General features: G+C 55.2%; 1 protein-coding gene across 1 annotated transcript; it reads right to left on the reverse strand.

Annotated features, from left to right (window-relative positions):
• Positions 1–1,773: 1,773 nt before the first annotated feature.
• Positions 1,774–14,023, reverse strand: AADACL3 (arylacetamide deacetylase like 3). Its single transcript, XM_038529599.1, has 7 exons — positions 13,976–14,023; positions 13,129–13,512; positions 10,519–10,656; positions 7,787–8,003; positions 6,194–6,257; positions 3,670–4,762; positions 1,774–2,264 (listed from the first exon to the last, which is right to left on the reverse strand). The coding sequence occupies exons 1-6, from the start codon at positions 14,021–14,023 to the stop codon at positions 3,988–3,990; spliced, it is 1,626 nt and encodes a 541-aa protein (XP_038385527.1). The 3' UTR covers positions 1,774–2,264; positions 3,670–3,987.
• Between the last annotated feature and the right edge of the window lie 1,203 nt (positions 14,024–15,226).

Consider the following 15,226-nt stretch of genomic DNA (forward strand, 5'->3'; position numbering starts at 1 on the left):
GGCTCTATGCTCAGGGCAGAGTTTGCTCTTTCTCTCTCTCTCTCTCTCTCTAAAATAAAAAAAGAAATCTTTTAGGGGCACCTGGGTGGCTCAGTCGGTTAAGCATCTGCCTTCGGCTCAGGTCATGATCCCAGTATCCTGGGATCAAGCCCCATATCGGGCTCCCTGCGCAGTGGGAGCCTCTCTCTCTTCCCCTCCCCCCACTCATCTTCTCTCTCTCTCTCTCTCTCTCTCTTGCTTGCTTTTTCTCTCTTTCTCAAATAAATGATATTTTTAAAAATCTTTAAAAAATGAAAAGAATATCTTTGTGTATCACTTATATAATTTAAAATTAATTTTTTTAAGGTAGAATGGAAATCTTATGATTGAGAGCATGGTAAGCTGTAATATTGTCCAAACAATATCTGATGCCCCTCTCTGGGGAGAATGATGCTTCTCCGTCTCAACAAGGTCAGGCATGGCTGCATGACTTGGCCAAAGGAAGATGACCAGAAGCTTGCGGAGCCAGCATGTGATTTGCCATATTCTTGTCTCCTCTGCCGTGAGACTGGAGACATTTAACAGAGAGGCTGCTCCATCAGCCTGGAAGCTGGAGAAGACAATTGTGGAGCAGAGCTCCAGTTGACCCGTGAAGGCCGTGTGATGTGTAATGTGAGCAGGAATTAGACCTTTACTGTCATAAGCCACTGAGACCATGGGGCCACTTGTCATTGTGGCAAAACCTAACCTAGCCTGACTGACCAGGGATAACAGAGAGCCAGCAGTCACTCTGGAGCAGGGAGTGCAGGCAGAGAAGGAGACAAGGCTTGGGGCCAGAAAGGCAGGGAGGTCCTGAGTGGGGGTGTGGAGAACCCTGAGGGAGACACCAAAAGGGAAGTGGGGAGAAGAGCAGGAGAGATGAATTTTGCCAATTTTCCAACTTTGCTTTAGAACTTTGTCCTCAGTTGCCTACTGATGAATGAGAGCAATTTGGGATGCAACACATTGTCCTTTATCAGACGACGTTTGCCCTGGCCTAACTGGTAGATCTTTTCAGGGAAGTCCTGGGAATTTACTGAGAAAACACTTGGACAATGTCAGGGCTTAATAGTATGTAGTTGTCCGATCGCCCTGAGCTGGTATTAGCTGGGCACCGCAGCTACAGTGACCAGTTCTAAAGTCATTCAGACTTTGACAAAGCTACAGTCAAAATGGTAAAGGAAACCAGGTGGCAAAAAAATACCTGGCTGCATCAACATGACTCAGATCGAACAATAGCAGACATCTAAGTGGATGGCAAAGGACTCAAATAAGCTCATATGGCTCAGTTGAGTCTTTTATTTTAATTCTGAATGATGGAAAAGGAAAGAGCTAATGGGCCACGGGGCACAACAGAAAGGAGGTGTTGTCAGGTGGATCAGGGTTGCAATGCACAGTACCCGGCCAACGACGCATCTTTGAACCTAACAGGAAATAAGCAGTATTATTAATGGCTCTGGGCCTCCATTTCCTCATCTATTAAATGGGTCTAAGAATACCTACTTTGTACAATTCATGTAAATAACAAACAAGTGTGTTGTGGGAGCATATTAAATTAAATTTAATAATTAAATTTAATAGTTGATATATTAAATTAAAATATGCAGATCATGACCTGCTGAATGAGGAGAAATAAGCTACCCATGTGGGGTTGGCACATAGCTCCCTCAGCATCCGAGCTCCCACCTTGGGGAAGTGGAAACCCAGGGTCGTTTTGATGGAAGGTGCAGTTTCAATACACTCACACGAACGTAATAGACTCATGAGTTTTATTGCTTACAGATCCCAGAAACAGAGTTGGGGGTGCGATGAGACAAGGGAAGACCAGTCCTCTATCTCAGGTCTCAAGCGAGCAGGAGAGAGAGCAGGATAGAAAGCACCTGCTACTGATTACGTGGCTGGGGCAGAGATCACTCACTTCTTGAGGGTGTGGCCCTAAGTGGCTATTTTAAAAGGTGCCCTGGGAAAAGTAAAGTGGGAACTTATGGCAGGAATTCTAAGCTTGAGGTTTTTATCTACATGTCCAGACTGTGGAGCAGGGTTGTCATGCTGTAGAATGCCTGGGCAGCAACTCGAAATAGCTGTTTTCTCATCACAGTGAAGTAGAAATTTAAATCCAGAGATACTTCCAGTCCTGAAAATGTAGCCTCTAGGAACGCTCTTCGAGTTGCTCACACGCTCTGCAGCACCCCGCAGTAGAAGAGCTAGCCACCCAACTTCCCAGAAGGTCAGCCCGGTCCCTCCGCCTGTGTCCAGAGATGGAATGAAGCAATGAAGACCACACTCCAGGAGAGGAGTGGACTCAACCCACAGACCTCTTCTAGAAGGGACCATGCTCCTTAGATCTCAGTGCTGCTCAACAGCTGAGTGGCCACCAGATGAAGCGCCTTCAGCGAGTGGTTCCTATTTCTCCAACAAAGACACCTACTGTCCTGCCATGAATGAATCCAGAAGCCACCAAATGGGATTCCTCTTTGCCCCACGTTTTAGCACAAACATTCAACTGAAAGCAAGTTAAAGGCATGCATAAGGGCCTCTGTGCAGTAAACCTGGGCCTCGGCCTATGAAAACCGTTAGCCAACTAGGAACAGGGCCTCCAGAAGACCAGGTAGGACCAGCCTGGGAACTTGCACCAGCTCTTTCCCGGGAATATTTATTCCTCAGGGACAAGTGGTCACCTTGCCTAGTACTCCTTGACATCTCCTGCCATTTCCAAGTACTCTGACTCCGGGTTTACTTAGCTTCTGCAGCAGAGGAAGCATTGATAACCACCCAGCGGAGTAAGCATTGATGTCTACCGTAGAAGAGTTAAGTGTTGATGTGAGGAAACTCCTCCCTCCCTCCCTCCTGTTCTGCCCAAGCATGGGTGGAATTGACCCCACCCTCCACTCCAACTCGGGGCTTAGCCCGGGTCAAACCATTCCATTCCCTCGGTTGTGGCAACTGGACACACCCCTCAGAGAGCCCACAGAGCCATCGAGTTACAATGTGGTTTCTGCTGGGATGACTGGGAATGAGGCAAGTCTATAATAACGGACTTGACTCTGGAGAATGTAAGTGTGCTCAGGGCCATCATAGGCAGAAGTGACGGGGAAGTAAATGCAAAGGAGCGCAGGACGGAGGAAAGAGGAAAAGGCAGCTGGTGGCACTGTTTGAGTGTCTGGATCAAACCATACCTGATTTATCCCTGGAACTCACAGCTACCAATAGGTTCTTTCTCTGATTTAGGGCAGTTTGAGTTGGTTCCATGTCTTAAAACAGAAATCGTTTTTGCTGACACATCTTCCATCCCTCTGGCTCCTTGGACTCCGAGAGCTCCAGGGCACCCCCGTCAGGTGGCTCTGGGCTGTCTTCATCTGCCCCTAGGTGCCAACCATTATGGGAAACCTATCCTTTCTCTCCTGACTCTTCCTGCCCAGACAGTTAAGATTCCGAGCTCAGAGGTAGAGGAATAGCAGGGGAAATGTCACTGTGTACCCAGGGGAGGAGAGGGACACCAGTTTCTCCACGTCCACCAGCCATCGAGAACACCAGAGCCCCATCCTCTGAGCTGGACTGAAGAAAACCCTTGGGACTGCACATGACGTCCCTGCTTCATTCCAAAGCCAGCTGTGACGTGTGACGCTCCTGCTCCTCGCAGCCCAGACCAACCTGAACGCTCCTCGGGGAAGCCCTACTTGATGGTTCACTCTCAGGTGACCGCTGCAGACCGTCAGCCCAAATTTTCCCAATGGTGATCGTGAACAGAGCGCCACCCTCCCCCCAAACCTGTCTCTCCTACTGCTCTCCCTTCAGACATCAGAAAGCTGCATTCCACAGTTCTAGAACCTGAAGCAAGAAGGCCATGGCAACCTCGACCCCCTCCCTAGCCCCGCTCAGCATCACCTACGTCACAAGAGAGAGCCCTGCCGGGGAACTAGAAGCTGGTGGAATGTGTACTCTCGTAGCTCTAGCAGGAAGGAAAGATGATCACAACCTCTTTAGAAAATGGACTAGGGAATCCAGAATCCTCGTGGAGCAGGGGAATTGCAAACACCCCATGTCTAAGGTGCTAAGCACCCCATGGAAACCATCCTCCATGTGGTACCAAGTCACCGGGACCCCCAGGTCCTCCAACCGCTTCTTGTACAACAGCGAATCGTCCCGGAGAAGGTCGTACTCACAGCTCACAATGCAAGCCTCGGGGAGCTGAGATATGACCTCATCTTCCGCAATCAGGGGTGAGTTCAATAAATCCAGAGCGAGGCTTGTCTCCAGATAGGCCGCCTCATTGAGGGGCTCTGGGAGCACTGGCCGGTAGGGTCTCTTCTTAAACCTCTCTGGGATATTTTCAGTGCCCAACCATTTTCTATACTTTTCCCAGACTTCAGCAGGCAAGTGGGCGCCTTTCAGGACGGTGCTTTTCCAGGAGGGCTTGATATCCAGGTAACGGTGCCAGCAGTAGAAGGCAAAGTCTCGACTGGCCAGCGGGACGTTCTTGTTCTGCTGATAGGAGGGGAGCTGGAAATGCACAGCCTGGAGTTGGGCATAGATCAGGATCTGAGCACGGATCTTGGGGAGATCCGGGCAGCCCAAAAATTTTTGACAGACTACCGTTGCCACTGCCCCTCCCACGCTGTCACCGCAGACCACGACCCGATCTGGGTCCACCCCGTACACGTTCAGGGACTTCAGGAAGTGGGTGGTGGCCGCGAAGCAGTCTGTTAGCGCCGCCGGGAACTTATGCTGGGGCAACTTGCGGTATCTAGAAGAGGAATCAAGAAACAACAGTTTACACCCAGCACCCTAGCAGAGCCAAAAATACCCGTGGCTAGCGTCCCGTAGGCCAAATTTCTTCCATTAACTTCTCCTGCGGAAGCCCGAGCAGGTGAAGTTAAGGTATGAGGTTCAAGTGAAGTGATAGACCTGAGGACCACAGTGCCTGGCACCTAGGCTCGGGGAGTGGTGGCTGCTGCTCCATCTGCCTCGATGCCCCTTTGGGGCGCAGACGGTGACCACAAGAGCCCTGTCGTTCACCTATTGGCCAACAACTTACCAATCATCAAGCACGAACCCATCTTTCTGAACGTACCTGTTGGTGCGTCCTTGGCTCACACTCGTCGCCTCTTATGGTTCTTTTATGAGCAATTCCAGGTCTGCCTGGGTTTCTACTCTCAGTAGCCCTGCCCTGCTCGCGGGTTTTATGGGAGGAGCTTGTAAGGTCTAAGCACCACCGGGTGCAGCAGTTGGCGCGTGGGTCTCCCCCAGGCCGGCGAGTCCCCTCCGGACCATTGCTGCCCGGCAGGTGTGCCAGGCGAGTGCCGGAGCTCCATGCTCAGGTTGCTGCCACGCAGGCCCACCACCTGGCACGCTAGGCCCTCCCTATTTTTCAAGAGATTCCAGAAATCTGGGTGTCGTGAGAAATGCTACCATCTCACAAAAAAAAAAAAAAAAATATATATATATATATATATATATATATATATATATATATTCTATGGGCTCAACGAACTTTTTCCATTATGATGCCTCCTGTTTTAAGCTACCCTGAGTTCATGCTGGGACAGCAAGGTTTCAACCCCAAGACCTTGTCTACCTCGGATTCATAAAATAATTTTCTTGCAGAAATTCGCTGGCCCACGACGTCGCGGTTCAGCCCCACCAGAGCTGTAAGGAGTATCGTGGCCACCACCTGGATCAAGACGTCCTCCCCCCTGCAGCAGAGAACTATAACGTGAGTGGTGTCCCTGGGTCCCGCTCCCTCATCCAGGACCGATTCCTGTACTTTTTCACTCTTATTCAGCCAGCTGTGCCACAGGGCAATGTATTCCTGCCAAGACAATGGTACTTCTCTATGGCCTGTGCGGTTAAAGGCAACCGCAGGGAAGATTAACGAGGAGGGACCACCTGCGCCTGTGGGACCGCGTGCCCAGGGCTGGGGGTGGGGAATGAGCCACAGCACCCCAGGGACAGCCGGTCACGCGTATTCAGTGTGCCTGATGTGGAGGCTCAGGGAAGGGCCATCCCGGTGTCCCCTGCGCCGTGTCCACCAAGGCCTCTTGGAGGCTCCAGACTTCTCCTCGAGGCTGCTCACGGCCCCTCCCCTGCCCTGGAGTCCCCGTGTCCCTCCGGGTCCCCACCTGCCCCGGTCCCGCCTCCCACCCAGCACCCAGCTCCAGCCCTTCCCTGTACTCACCCCACCGCCAGAACCACGGAGCCACTCTTCTTGCACAGATGACAGCAGATGGCATAGTGGGTTTCTAGAAGATAGAAGGGTTCTGGCGTCCACCCGGAGGCAGTGGCTTCCCGCCCGGCCGCCACCTCAGACTGCCCCTTCTCCCCGCCGCCCGCCTGCGGGGGACCCGGGCTCATCCTAATGAGCTTCGCAGACCACCTCCCCGCTTCCTAGGCTTTCTCCTCGGCCCTCCTGTCCCCACAACTGCCCCTTCGCGTCGCTCGCCCCCCAGCGACTGCAGTTCCTTCGGAAGATCCGCGAGCTGTTGGGCCAGCGTCGCATGCGGCGCGTCCCCCGGCCCGAGGCCTCCCTGGAGGGGACACAACGGTAAGAGCAGGGCCGTGCGGGGCTGGACAATGCGTGGAAGGTGCTGCCGCGCTGCCTGCCGGGGGATCAGCGACTGTTAGCAAGATCACGTAAGGCCGATCGACACGCAGGCCAAACCGAACCCGCGGCTGCGTTCAGTCCTTTATTTTTCCAAGGCTCCTGCAGTGGCTGCTGGCATTCGTTTAGAAGGCAGGGCTGGAACCAAATGAAGGTGTCCCCGCCCCGAATCCATGGGGCACCCGTGTAGGGGAGGTGAAGACTATAAAGTGGTCTCAGTTGTGAGTTTTTCCTCTCATTAGCTTTGCTCACATTTCTGGTTCTCCTGTCTGGACCAGAATACGTCCCGGGCAATACCAGGCATGAAACAAAAGCATGTGCTTTTTTGTTTGTTTGTTTTTTACTTAAAAAAAAAAAAAAAATCGGGATCCCTGGGTGGCGCAGCGGTTTGGCGCCTGCCTTTGGCCCAGGGTGTGATCCTGGAGACCCGGGATCGAATCCCACATTGGGCTCCCGGTGCATGGAGCCTGCTCCTCCCTCTGTCTGTGTCTCTGCCTCTCTCTCTCTCTCTCTCTCTCTGTGACTATCATAAATAAATAAAATTAAATTTAAAAAAAAATTTTAAAAAATCATTATTTCCAACTAAATAGAGGTGGTGGTTGTAGACCACTGTACATGTACTAAATGCCACAGAATTGTACCATTTAAAGTGGTCAATTTTAGGGGCAGCCCGGGTGGCTCAGTGGTTGAGCACCTGCCCTCGGCCCAGGGTGTGACCCCGGGGTCCCGGGATCGAGTCCCACGTCGGGCTCCCTGCATGGAGCCTGCTTCTCCCTCTGCCTGTGTCTCTGCCTCTCTCTCTCTCTCTCTCTCTCTCTCTCTGTCTCTCATGAATAAATAAATAAAATCTTTAAAAAATAAAGTGGTCAATTTTATGTTGTGTGAACTTCATGTATATACACAGATACACAGACATGGATTATGTGCATATATATATAATATTCCATACACAGGCCTCCTTACTTCCAGAAAGGGAGCAAGACATTCCGTATCTTTGCCACTGGAATGATCCAGGACCCACTAACCCTCTGGATGTGCCCTGTCCTAGCCTGGCTCATCGCCGCCAGGAGGGTGACGGGAGTGTGGCCTCCTGATGGAAGGTGGGCACCCCCCAGCCCTGATTCCGAGGCTGCCCCACAACAGGTGGGCGTCTAAGGGAAGGATTCTTACTCAGGCTCCCCATGACTGCCCCGCCTCCGTGGTAGAAGACGATGCCAGGCCTGGGGGTGCAGGACAACCCCTTGGGCTGGTACAGCTTCACGGGGACTGTCCCGAAGAGGAGGTCGGTGACCACGACATCCGGATCCTCCTTGAGTGGCACCAGATCATGCACGAAACGGACAAATTGGGGCATGGAACAGATTCTCAGCTTCTCGAGAATCATCCCCTGTTGGTGAGAGAAGAGGGAATGAGGCAGGAAGGGTCTCAAGGTGTGACACAGCGGGGGGGTGGCTGGAGGGCAGACGGGACCACAGCCCTGCTCCGCCCCGTGGGCCCGAAGGCACCTGCAGTAGCCCCACCCCACCTCGGCCTACATTGCTTCTCATCCTCTCTCCCCCGGACACCTGACAGCCAGCCTCTCCAACCAGGCTTCTGGCCACCCCACCGGGGTCCCTCTAACCCAGAACGCCCCCCACCGTGGCCTGGACATGACCTCGCTTTTCCAGGGACGCCCTCCCGGACTAGCCTGGCCAACATGGCCATTCCAAGGGCCTGCATTGTGGTTGTTTTTTAAAAGGGGAGGGGTTCTTGTCTTTAAGAGATACCTACTGAAACCTTTTGGATAAAATATGAGACCCAAGATCTGCTTCCTAAGAAATGGGAAGGAGGGAGTGGGGGGGTGGGGTCACAGGTGAAACAAGATTGGCCAGGAGTTGGCAGCCAGCGCCGGGGGAGGGAGCACAGGGCGTCTCTAGAGTAGTCTTATCTTCTTTGCGGGAGGTCTGGAAGTCCACATCATAAAAAGTAAAAATAGACAAAGTGTTCCGCCCCGGGCACCCTCGCTCTGCGCCAAGGCCACTTGGGCTTTCGGTGATGCCCGTGAACCTCACACACAATGTTTTCGACACGTAGAACATGTGGGATTACAGAGGAAGGTGATGGTTCTTCAATCGTAGTCATCGGAACAGGTAGGTAGGCGTGCGGGGGGATGGAGCCCGCGCCTCCTGGTTAGGACACCGAGTAGCAAGAGCTGGCGGCCCGTCAGCACGATTACAAGCTCGGAGAAACGAGGCGCGCACACAGCTGCTCGCAGTATCTGCAGCAGACGCCGCACGCTCTGAAGGTGTCTGTGCTTCCCCTCGCTTAACAGAGCCTCGGCCGCTGCGGTCGCCACGCGGCCGGTGACCCTCCCTCCTCACGGAAGGGGACGCCACGCTTCCTGCAGAGGCCGGTGCACGTGGAGAGACTTTTACCTCCCTCCAAACTGAGAGACCCCTCGCCTTCGGGCGCCCTTGGGGATTCGGGGAACCTTGGCCTCAGGAGCCCTGTCGCACCCCCTGCCAGTGCCCCGCGCCTCCTCGCACCTGCCGCCCCGCAAATCAGCGTGTTCGGAGCGGATTTGCTGCTTCTCACTGTCCCCCCACCGACCCTGCCCTGACTTAGGCAGGCTCTGTCTGGGACTTCCTTTCTCTTGTCCATCCTTGACCCCACAGCGAGGACCGGCAGGCGACACATAGCAGTCACGCAACACATCTTTGTAGAAAAGAACCAAACCAGGGGCGCCGGGGGTAGCGGGGGGGTCCGCGATGGGCCTCTGCCTTCGGCCCAGAGCGTAACCCCGGAGTCCCGGGATCGAGTCCCACATCAGGCTCCTGTACGGAGCCTGCTTCTCCCTCTGCCTGCGTCTCTGCCCCTCTCTCTGTGTTTCTCATGAATAAATAAATAAAATATTTAAATTTTTAAAAATCAACAAATAAATAGCAGGAAGGCTGATACTAATTGAGGGCTTGCTCTGCGCCAGGTATCCTAACCCGCACGTGGGATGGCTTCCCTCCCCAGAGCCACGCTGCCGGTTATTTCCCCCTCTTCTGTTATTTTCCCCTTTTCTGCAGATGGGGAAACCGAGTCACGTTTGGGAACCCAGACTACGGACTATGAGGGCCAAGGCCAGGAAAACCACGACAGATCGAGTCTCCCGCTTTTCTAGACGCCGACCCCGCGGGTAGGAATCATCCACCTGCGGGTCCCTCTCCTCCTGCACGGAGGCTGGCAATCGCTCTTCCTCATGTGAGAGACCTAACCTTCTGGAGTCCCAGCGTCACCACCGGTCCCCGTGGGCAACATTGATGCGGATCCCCCGGGATCCGTTTGTATCTGTTTTATTAAATGCACACCCCAGAAAAAAAAATAATAAATAAATAAATAAATGCACACCCCAGGAACCACGCGCAGAACCCGACCATGTCATATGAATAGTTGCCCGTCTCTCCAAGGTAACAAGACGTATAGAGACAGGTCATCTAAGGTCACATTCTGCAGTTTTGCTCATTTGTACTAATTTGCGAATTGGCCGCGTGTCTCTTTGCTGTCGCTGGTTCCAGCAGGTAGGAGGTGATGGGGCTCGAACTTCAGAATAACTCTTTCCTAACTCGACAGCACATCGGTGCGCGCTGTGCGGACAGGAAGCAAGGGCGAGCAGAGCAAGGGTGGGTTTTTTTTTTTTCCTCTTAACTGAGGAAGTAAATCATCTTTTCCTTTGGTGGCTGCGAGCCCAGCGCAGCTTGAGCAACACCCCCGAGGGCTCGGGAACCTGTTGGCTAATGCGTTACCCAACACAGGCCGTGCAGACCTGCGGACAACACGGGCAATGCGCTGCCGCGAGCACATTGGACCCTCCCGGTTCGCGCGTTCCCACCAGGCCCTCAGCCCTCGGGAGGAGGAGGACAGAAGCCACGACTCACCCACGTTATCAACAGCTCCAGGAGGCAATGGAGGACCCGCAGCCTCACGGGGTGGCCGACGGCCGCGGGGACATCGGCGCGGAGGAGGTGGCTGCAGACTACCCAGAGCCCCACCCCCAGGGAGAAGGCGCAGGCCGCCTGCAGGACAAGCAGGAGCAGGGCCATCGCTGCGCCAGCGCCTGCGGCCCGACGGGAGGCCGTGCGAGAGCGGCCACGGGCCAGTGCTGGAGCCGGCGATGCTCCCGCACTTATACACCACACCCTGCCCTCCACACCTGCCCATCCCCACAGCATTGGCCAGGCCAGGTGAGTCACAGACTCAGGTGAGGACGTAGTTCTAGGACAGGGCCCATGCGGAGGACACAGAAGCTCATGCAGCCTGACTCAGCTAGAAAGGAGAGCTCCGGAGTTCCAGCGTGCATCCTGGAGCGCCCTTCCCAGAAATGGCCCTGGGGAGGTCACCCTGCACATCACAAATACCATTCCCTCCCACTGCGCTCTGTGGGCACCCACCACCCCCCTCATTCTGCTCTGGCCACACTTGCTATTCCTTAGTCTGCCAAGGAGGCCCCAGGGCATTTGCACCTGCTATTCTCTGTGCAACATCGTTCCCCGGACAGCCGAGCAAAACCCCTCGCCTACAGGTCTCTGCTCAAATGCCACCTTCTGAGGGAGGCTGGGCCTGGCCACCTTATTTAAAGGTCTAACTCCCCTCCAGCATCCCTCTGCCTGATCCACACACACACACACACACCCACATCCTCACTTTATCTTCCAGGCCTTTATTATCACCCCAAATACCACACGCTTCACTTATTCCTTTATTGCCCGTGGCACGTCGCCTCTGTGAGGACGGGAGTTGTGGTGCCGCCCCTTCCTCAGAGGCTGGGTCGGGGTCAGCTACTTGCTGGGTGCTCAGTAAATGTCTATTGAATGAAGGAACCAATAGACGAGCTTTGTCCTTTTCGCTGTAAAGCAGGAAACACTGAGCTCACCTGCCTTCCCAGGTTGGGTCGGAGATTGATGTCAGCGTCCAGCGCTTCCCTGATGGCCCCACCTCAGGTGCACGGTCCTAGGCTGCCTGCCCCCCGTGCGCCTCCCCGCGGCACCTCATGGGTAGACGCCGCCGGGGATGTTGCTCAACATCCTGCAACGTGCACATGACCCCACAATGAGGACTCACCTGGCCCGGCAGGTGGGGAGGCCCCAGGAGGAAAGGCCTGCATTCGTGAGACTTGGATTAGAATCTCGGCTCTGCTCAAGCCCGCAGTTTCGCCGTGAACGAGTTCCTTACCCTCCCTGAGCCTCGGCTCCCAAGACTCTAAGGTTGGGACAATAACCGTCCCTCCCCGTAGTTCAGTGCGCGTCTCTGTGAACCCAGTGAAATAGAACATTGTTGCATGTCATTTCGGTTATTTGGTTTTTTTTTTCCTTTATGGACTCATGCGAATTTATTTTGTGCGCTTGTACCCTCTACCTATTTTGCTATTTTTGTTTATCCTCTTGCGCTGATTTCAAAGATATTTGCGATCACAATACTTGCGTGGTGGCAGATGGGGACTACGCGTATGTGGCGAGCACGGAGTAACGTGTGCGATTGCTGAGTCTCCATATCGTACACCTGGAACCCTGTAGAACACCATATGGCAGTTAGAGTTCAGTAAAAAAAAAAAAAATTAATTAATATTTTTAAGGATTTTTTTTCTATTTGCCTTTCAACTCTGTGAATGCTGTTTTTCTGGGTAGATGTTTATCACTGTTATGCCGTGAAATCCCTCATCCGTTCTCACATTATGCTTAGAAGGATCTTACGGTTTGTGAAACCATATGACACTGATTTTAAAAAGGAAGAATTTCTTTGTCAAAACATAAATATCTGAGGCGCCTGGGTGGCTCCGTCGGTTGAGCGTCTGCCTTGCGCTCAGGTCATGACCCCAGGGTCTTGGGATCGAGTCCCGCATCGGTTCCAGGCTTGGTGAGAGCCTGCTTGTCCCTCTGCCTCTGCTTGTCCCTCTGTCTCTGCTTGTCCCTCTGCCTCTGCCTGCCGCTCCTCCCACTTGTGCACGATCTCTCCCTCTCTCCCCTCCCCCCATTCTCTGTCAAATAAATAAATACAATCTTAAAAATAGAACAAACAAAACATAAGTATCTGAACTTCACCCCAGAAATGGAAAACCCAGGTGGCCTGATTCCGACGAGAGGGACTGGAGATCGAGGAACACAACCTGGAAACCGTGCAAAAGCCGGGGCCGAATGAGAGGCTACCGACCTGTCAACCCTGAACCTTTTGTATCTCGGGCACATGTTAGGATAAGTAAGGCGGCTGCTCTAACAAATGGCCCCCGTAAGTCAGATTTTCAGGGGATTAAAGACCTATCTCCCCCTCCCAACAGAGACGTCTGCGGGTCTGGTGGGCAACCAAGCCGCTCGGTGATTACGGCACCCGGCTTCTTTCCACCTGAGGCTTGCGGCCCTAGCACCTGCCCTGACACCCCAAACCTTGCCGGGAGCCCGAGGAGCAGTCCGCTCGTGGAGGAACCCGGGCAGGAGAACTCGAGGGCCAGGCCTGGAAATGCATCCCCTTGGCCAGATGGCCTGACGTGGCCTCACCTGGACCCGTGGGATCCCGGGGAAGGCCAGGCTTCGCCTGCGGAGGATGAAAATGAAGCTGCTGAATTCACAGGCTCTTCCCGGCGGCAGCCTGTGGCCCCCCAGGCGGGAGGAGGCCCAAAGCGGCGCCTTGAAACCCCCAGCCGCGTGGCAGGAGCAGGCGCCGAGGGCGGGCGGGCTGTCAGGAACCCAGAACCTGCCGGCGTCCCAGGAAACCCCTGCCGTCTGGGCGCCAGGGAGCTCGGAAGCCCCGGAGGCGAGGTCAGACGTAGAGGCCTCGGGTGGCCGGTGCCCCCCCGCCCGCCGCATCTGCTCTGCTGCCTCCCGGCTCACGGGACCCCCTCTCCGGGCCGCCGGGGCACCTGGCCCCCGACCCAGGACACACTGCAGAACAGGGAGGAGGGTGCACGTGAAGTGAATGCCAGGGTGATCGTGACCCAGAGCCTCGAAGCCCAACCATGGGGCCGAGGGCTCCCTGGGCCAAGGTCAGGTGACCCTGTGACGCATCCTTGCCCTGCCCACGCTCCCGAGTGCTCGTCACAGAACTGCTAGCAGTCTTTTCCTCTGCGTGTTTTGCCGCAATGTTGTTCGGCACAGATGGTACACCTGCTGTGGAAGCCACCTGTCCCCGACTGCAGGGGCTGCTCTAACAAAGGACCCCAGGCCGGGGGGCGGGGGCTTAGCCCCCGAGGTTTAGGGCCCCCCGCTTCTGGAGGCTGGAGTCTAAGGCATCTGCAGAGCTGGCTTAGTGGGCTCTGCAAGAAAGAGCTGTTCCGGGGGCTGTTCCATCTACCGCGCCCCCCTCCCGGCCGCGGTAATTCTGCTACAGCTGCCTGCACCGACTCACGTCAGGACAACGCGCAAAGCCCGCACAGGCGAGCACAGCTGGTGACATCGGGGCTCTGTCCTCCTCCCCTCGGATCGGGGCTGCGTGGCGGGCTCCCTGTCTGCTAAGCCACCCCACGGGGGCAGGGCCGACTCGTCCTCCTCCCTAGGCCCCCACGCTGCTGTGCTCCCCCTGTGCAGGCCCTGCAGGAAAGCGGATGGCACAGGATCCTGCTGGCGGGGTCCCCGCGGGTCAGCTTCCCAGGAGGAAGTGGGGGGCCACCGGCAGGGCCGAGGTGGACGCCCAGCACAGGGGTATTTGCCCCTCCAGCCCCTTGGCTCCTAGTCAGTTGGTGCTGAGCTCGCAGAGGCAGGGGGACCACGTTCTCCTTTCCCACGGCTGCCGTCACAAATGTCAGGCTTTAAAATGACACCAGTCCGTCCTCGCAGAGCTCTGGAGGCAGGAGCCGTAAATCAAGGTGTCAAGGCTGGGTTCCTGTTAGAGACCCACACCTGCTCCCTGTCCTTTCCCGGCTTCTGGAGGCGCCCTGTGTTCCTGGGCTCGGGCGCTCCCCGCACCCCTGCTGTTGGCCCACCTGCCCCCCGATGCCCACCTCTCCCGTCTCCCTCTTAGGGTGCCCGTGACTACCTCGCACCCACTTGCACGGTCCAGGGGAATCTCCCCACCTCAAAATCCTTAACGTCACCACGTGCGCAAAGTCCCTTTCGCCGCATAAGGTAACGTAATTGCGGGTTCCGGGGATCAGGACGTGAAAGGCTCTGGGGGGGGCTGCTTCAGCCACGAGGCCTTTGGCTTTGAGAGGTCAGCGCGGGAGGTTTGCCTTCCAGACGCCTCCGCCCACTCCAGGAGCTCTTGCTCTTCCGATTAGGGTCGCCAGCGAGCCCCACCGAACTCCCCGCACCTTCCCAGGACGTCGGAGACTCCGCTCCTTCCTCAGGAAGTTCTCTGAGAATGACTTGTCTGATGCTTGCCAGGAGCGGGGAGTGCAGGCAGCGAAAATGGGTGAAGGGGGTCAAAAGTCACAGACTTCCAGTTATTTGTTTTTAAAGATTTTATTTATTCATTCATGAGAGAGAGAGAGAGAGAGAGAGAGGCAGAGACACAGGCAGAGGGAGAAGCAGACTCCACGCAGGGAGCCCGACTCGGGACTCGATCCCGGGACCCCAGGACCAGGCCCTGGGCTGAAGGCAGCGCTAAACCGCTGAGCCACCTGGGTGCCTCCCCAAACTTCCAGTTATAAGAGACATAAGC

This window comes from Canis lupus, chromosome 2, assembly GCF_011100685.1.
Source record: "Canis lupus familiaris isolate Mischka breed German Shepherd chromosome 2, alternate assembly UU_Cfam_GSD_1.0, whole genome shotgun sequence".
Classification (NCBI taxonomy): domain Eukaryota; kingdom Metazoa; phylum Chordata; class Mammalia; order Carnivora; family Canidae; genus Canis; species Canis lupus.

Excerpts from the sequence above, each read along its gene's own strand:
- AADACL3 (XM_038529599.1), bottom strand. The coding sequence starts at position 14,023 with ATGTCACCAGCTGTGCTCGCCTGTGCGGGCTTTGCGCGTTGTCCTGAC. Across the intron at positions 10,657-13,128 it reads CCGGGATCCCACGGGTCCAG|GCGGCCTGCGCCTTCTCCCT; the intron begins GTGAGGCCACGT and ends CTTGTCCTGCAG. Across the intron at positions 4,763-6,193 it reads TCCGTGGTTCTGGCGGTGGG|ATACCGCAAGTTGCCCCAGC; the intron begins GTGAGTACAGGG and ends TTCCTCTTCTAG.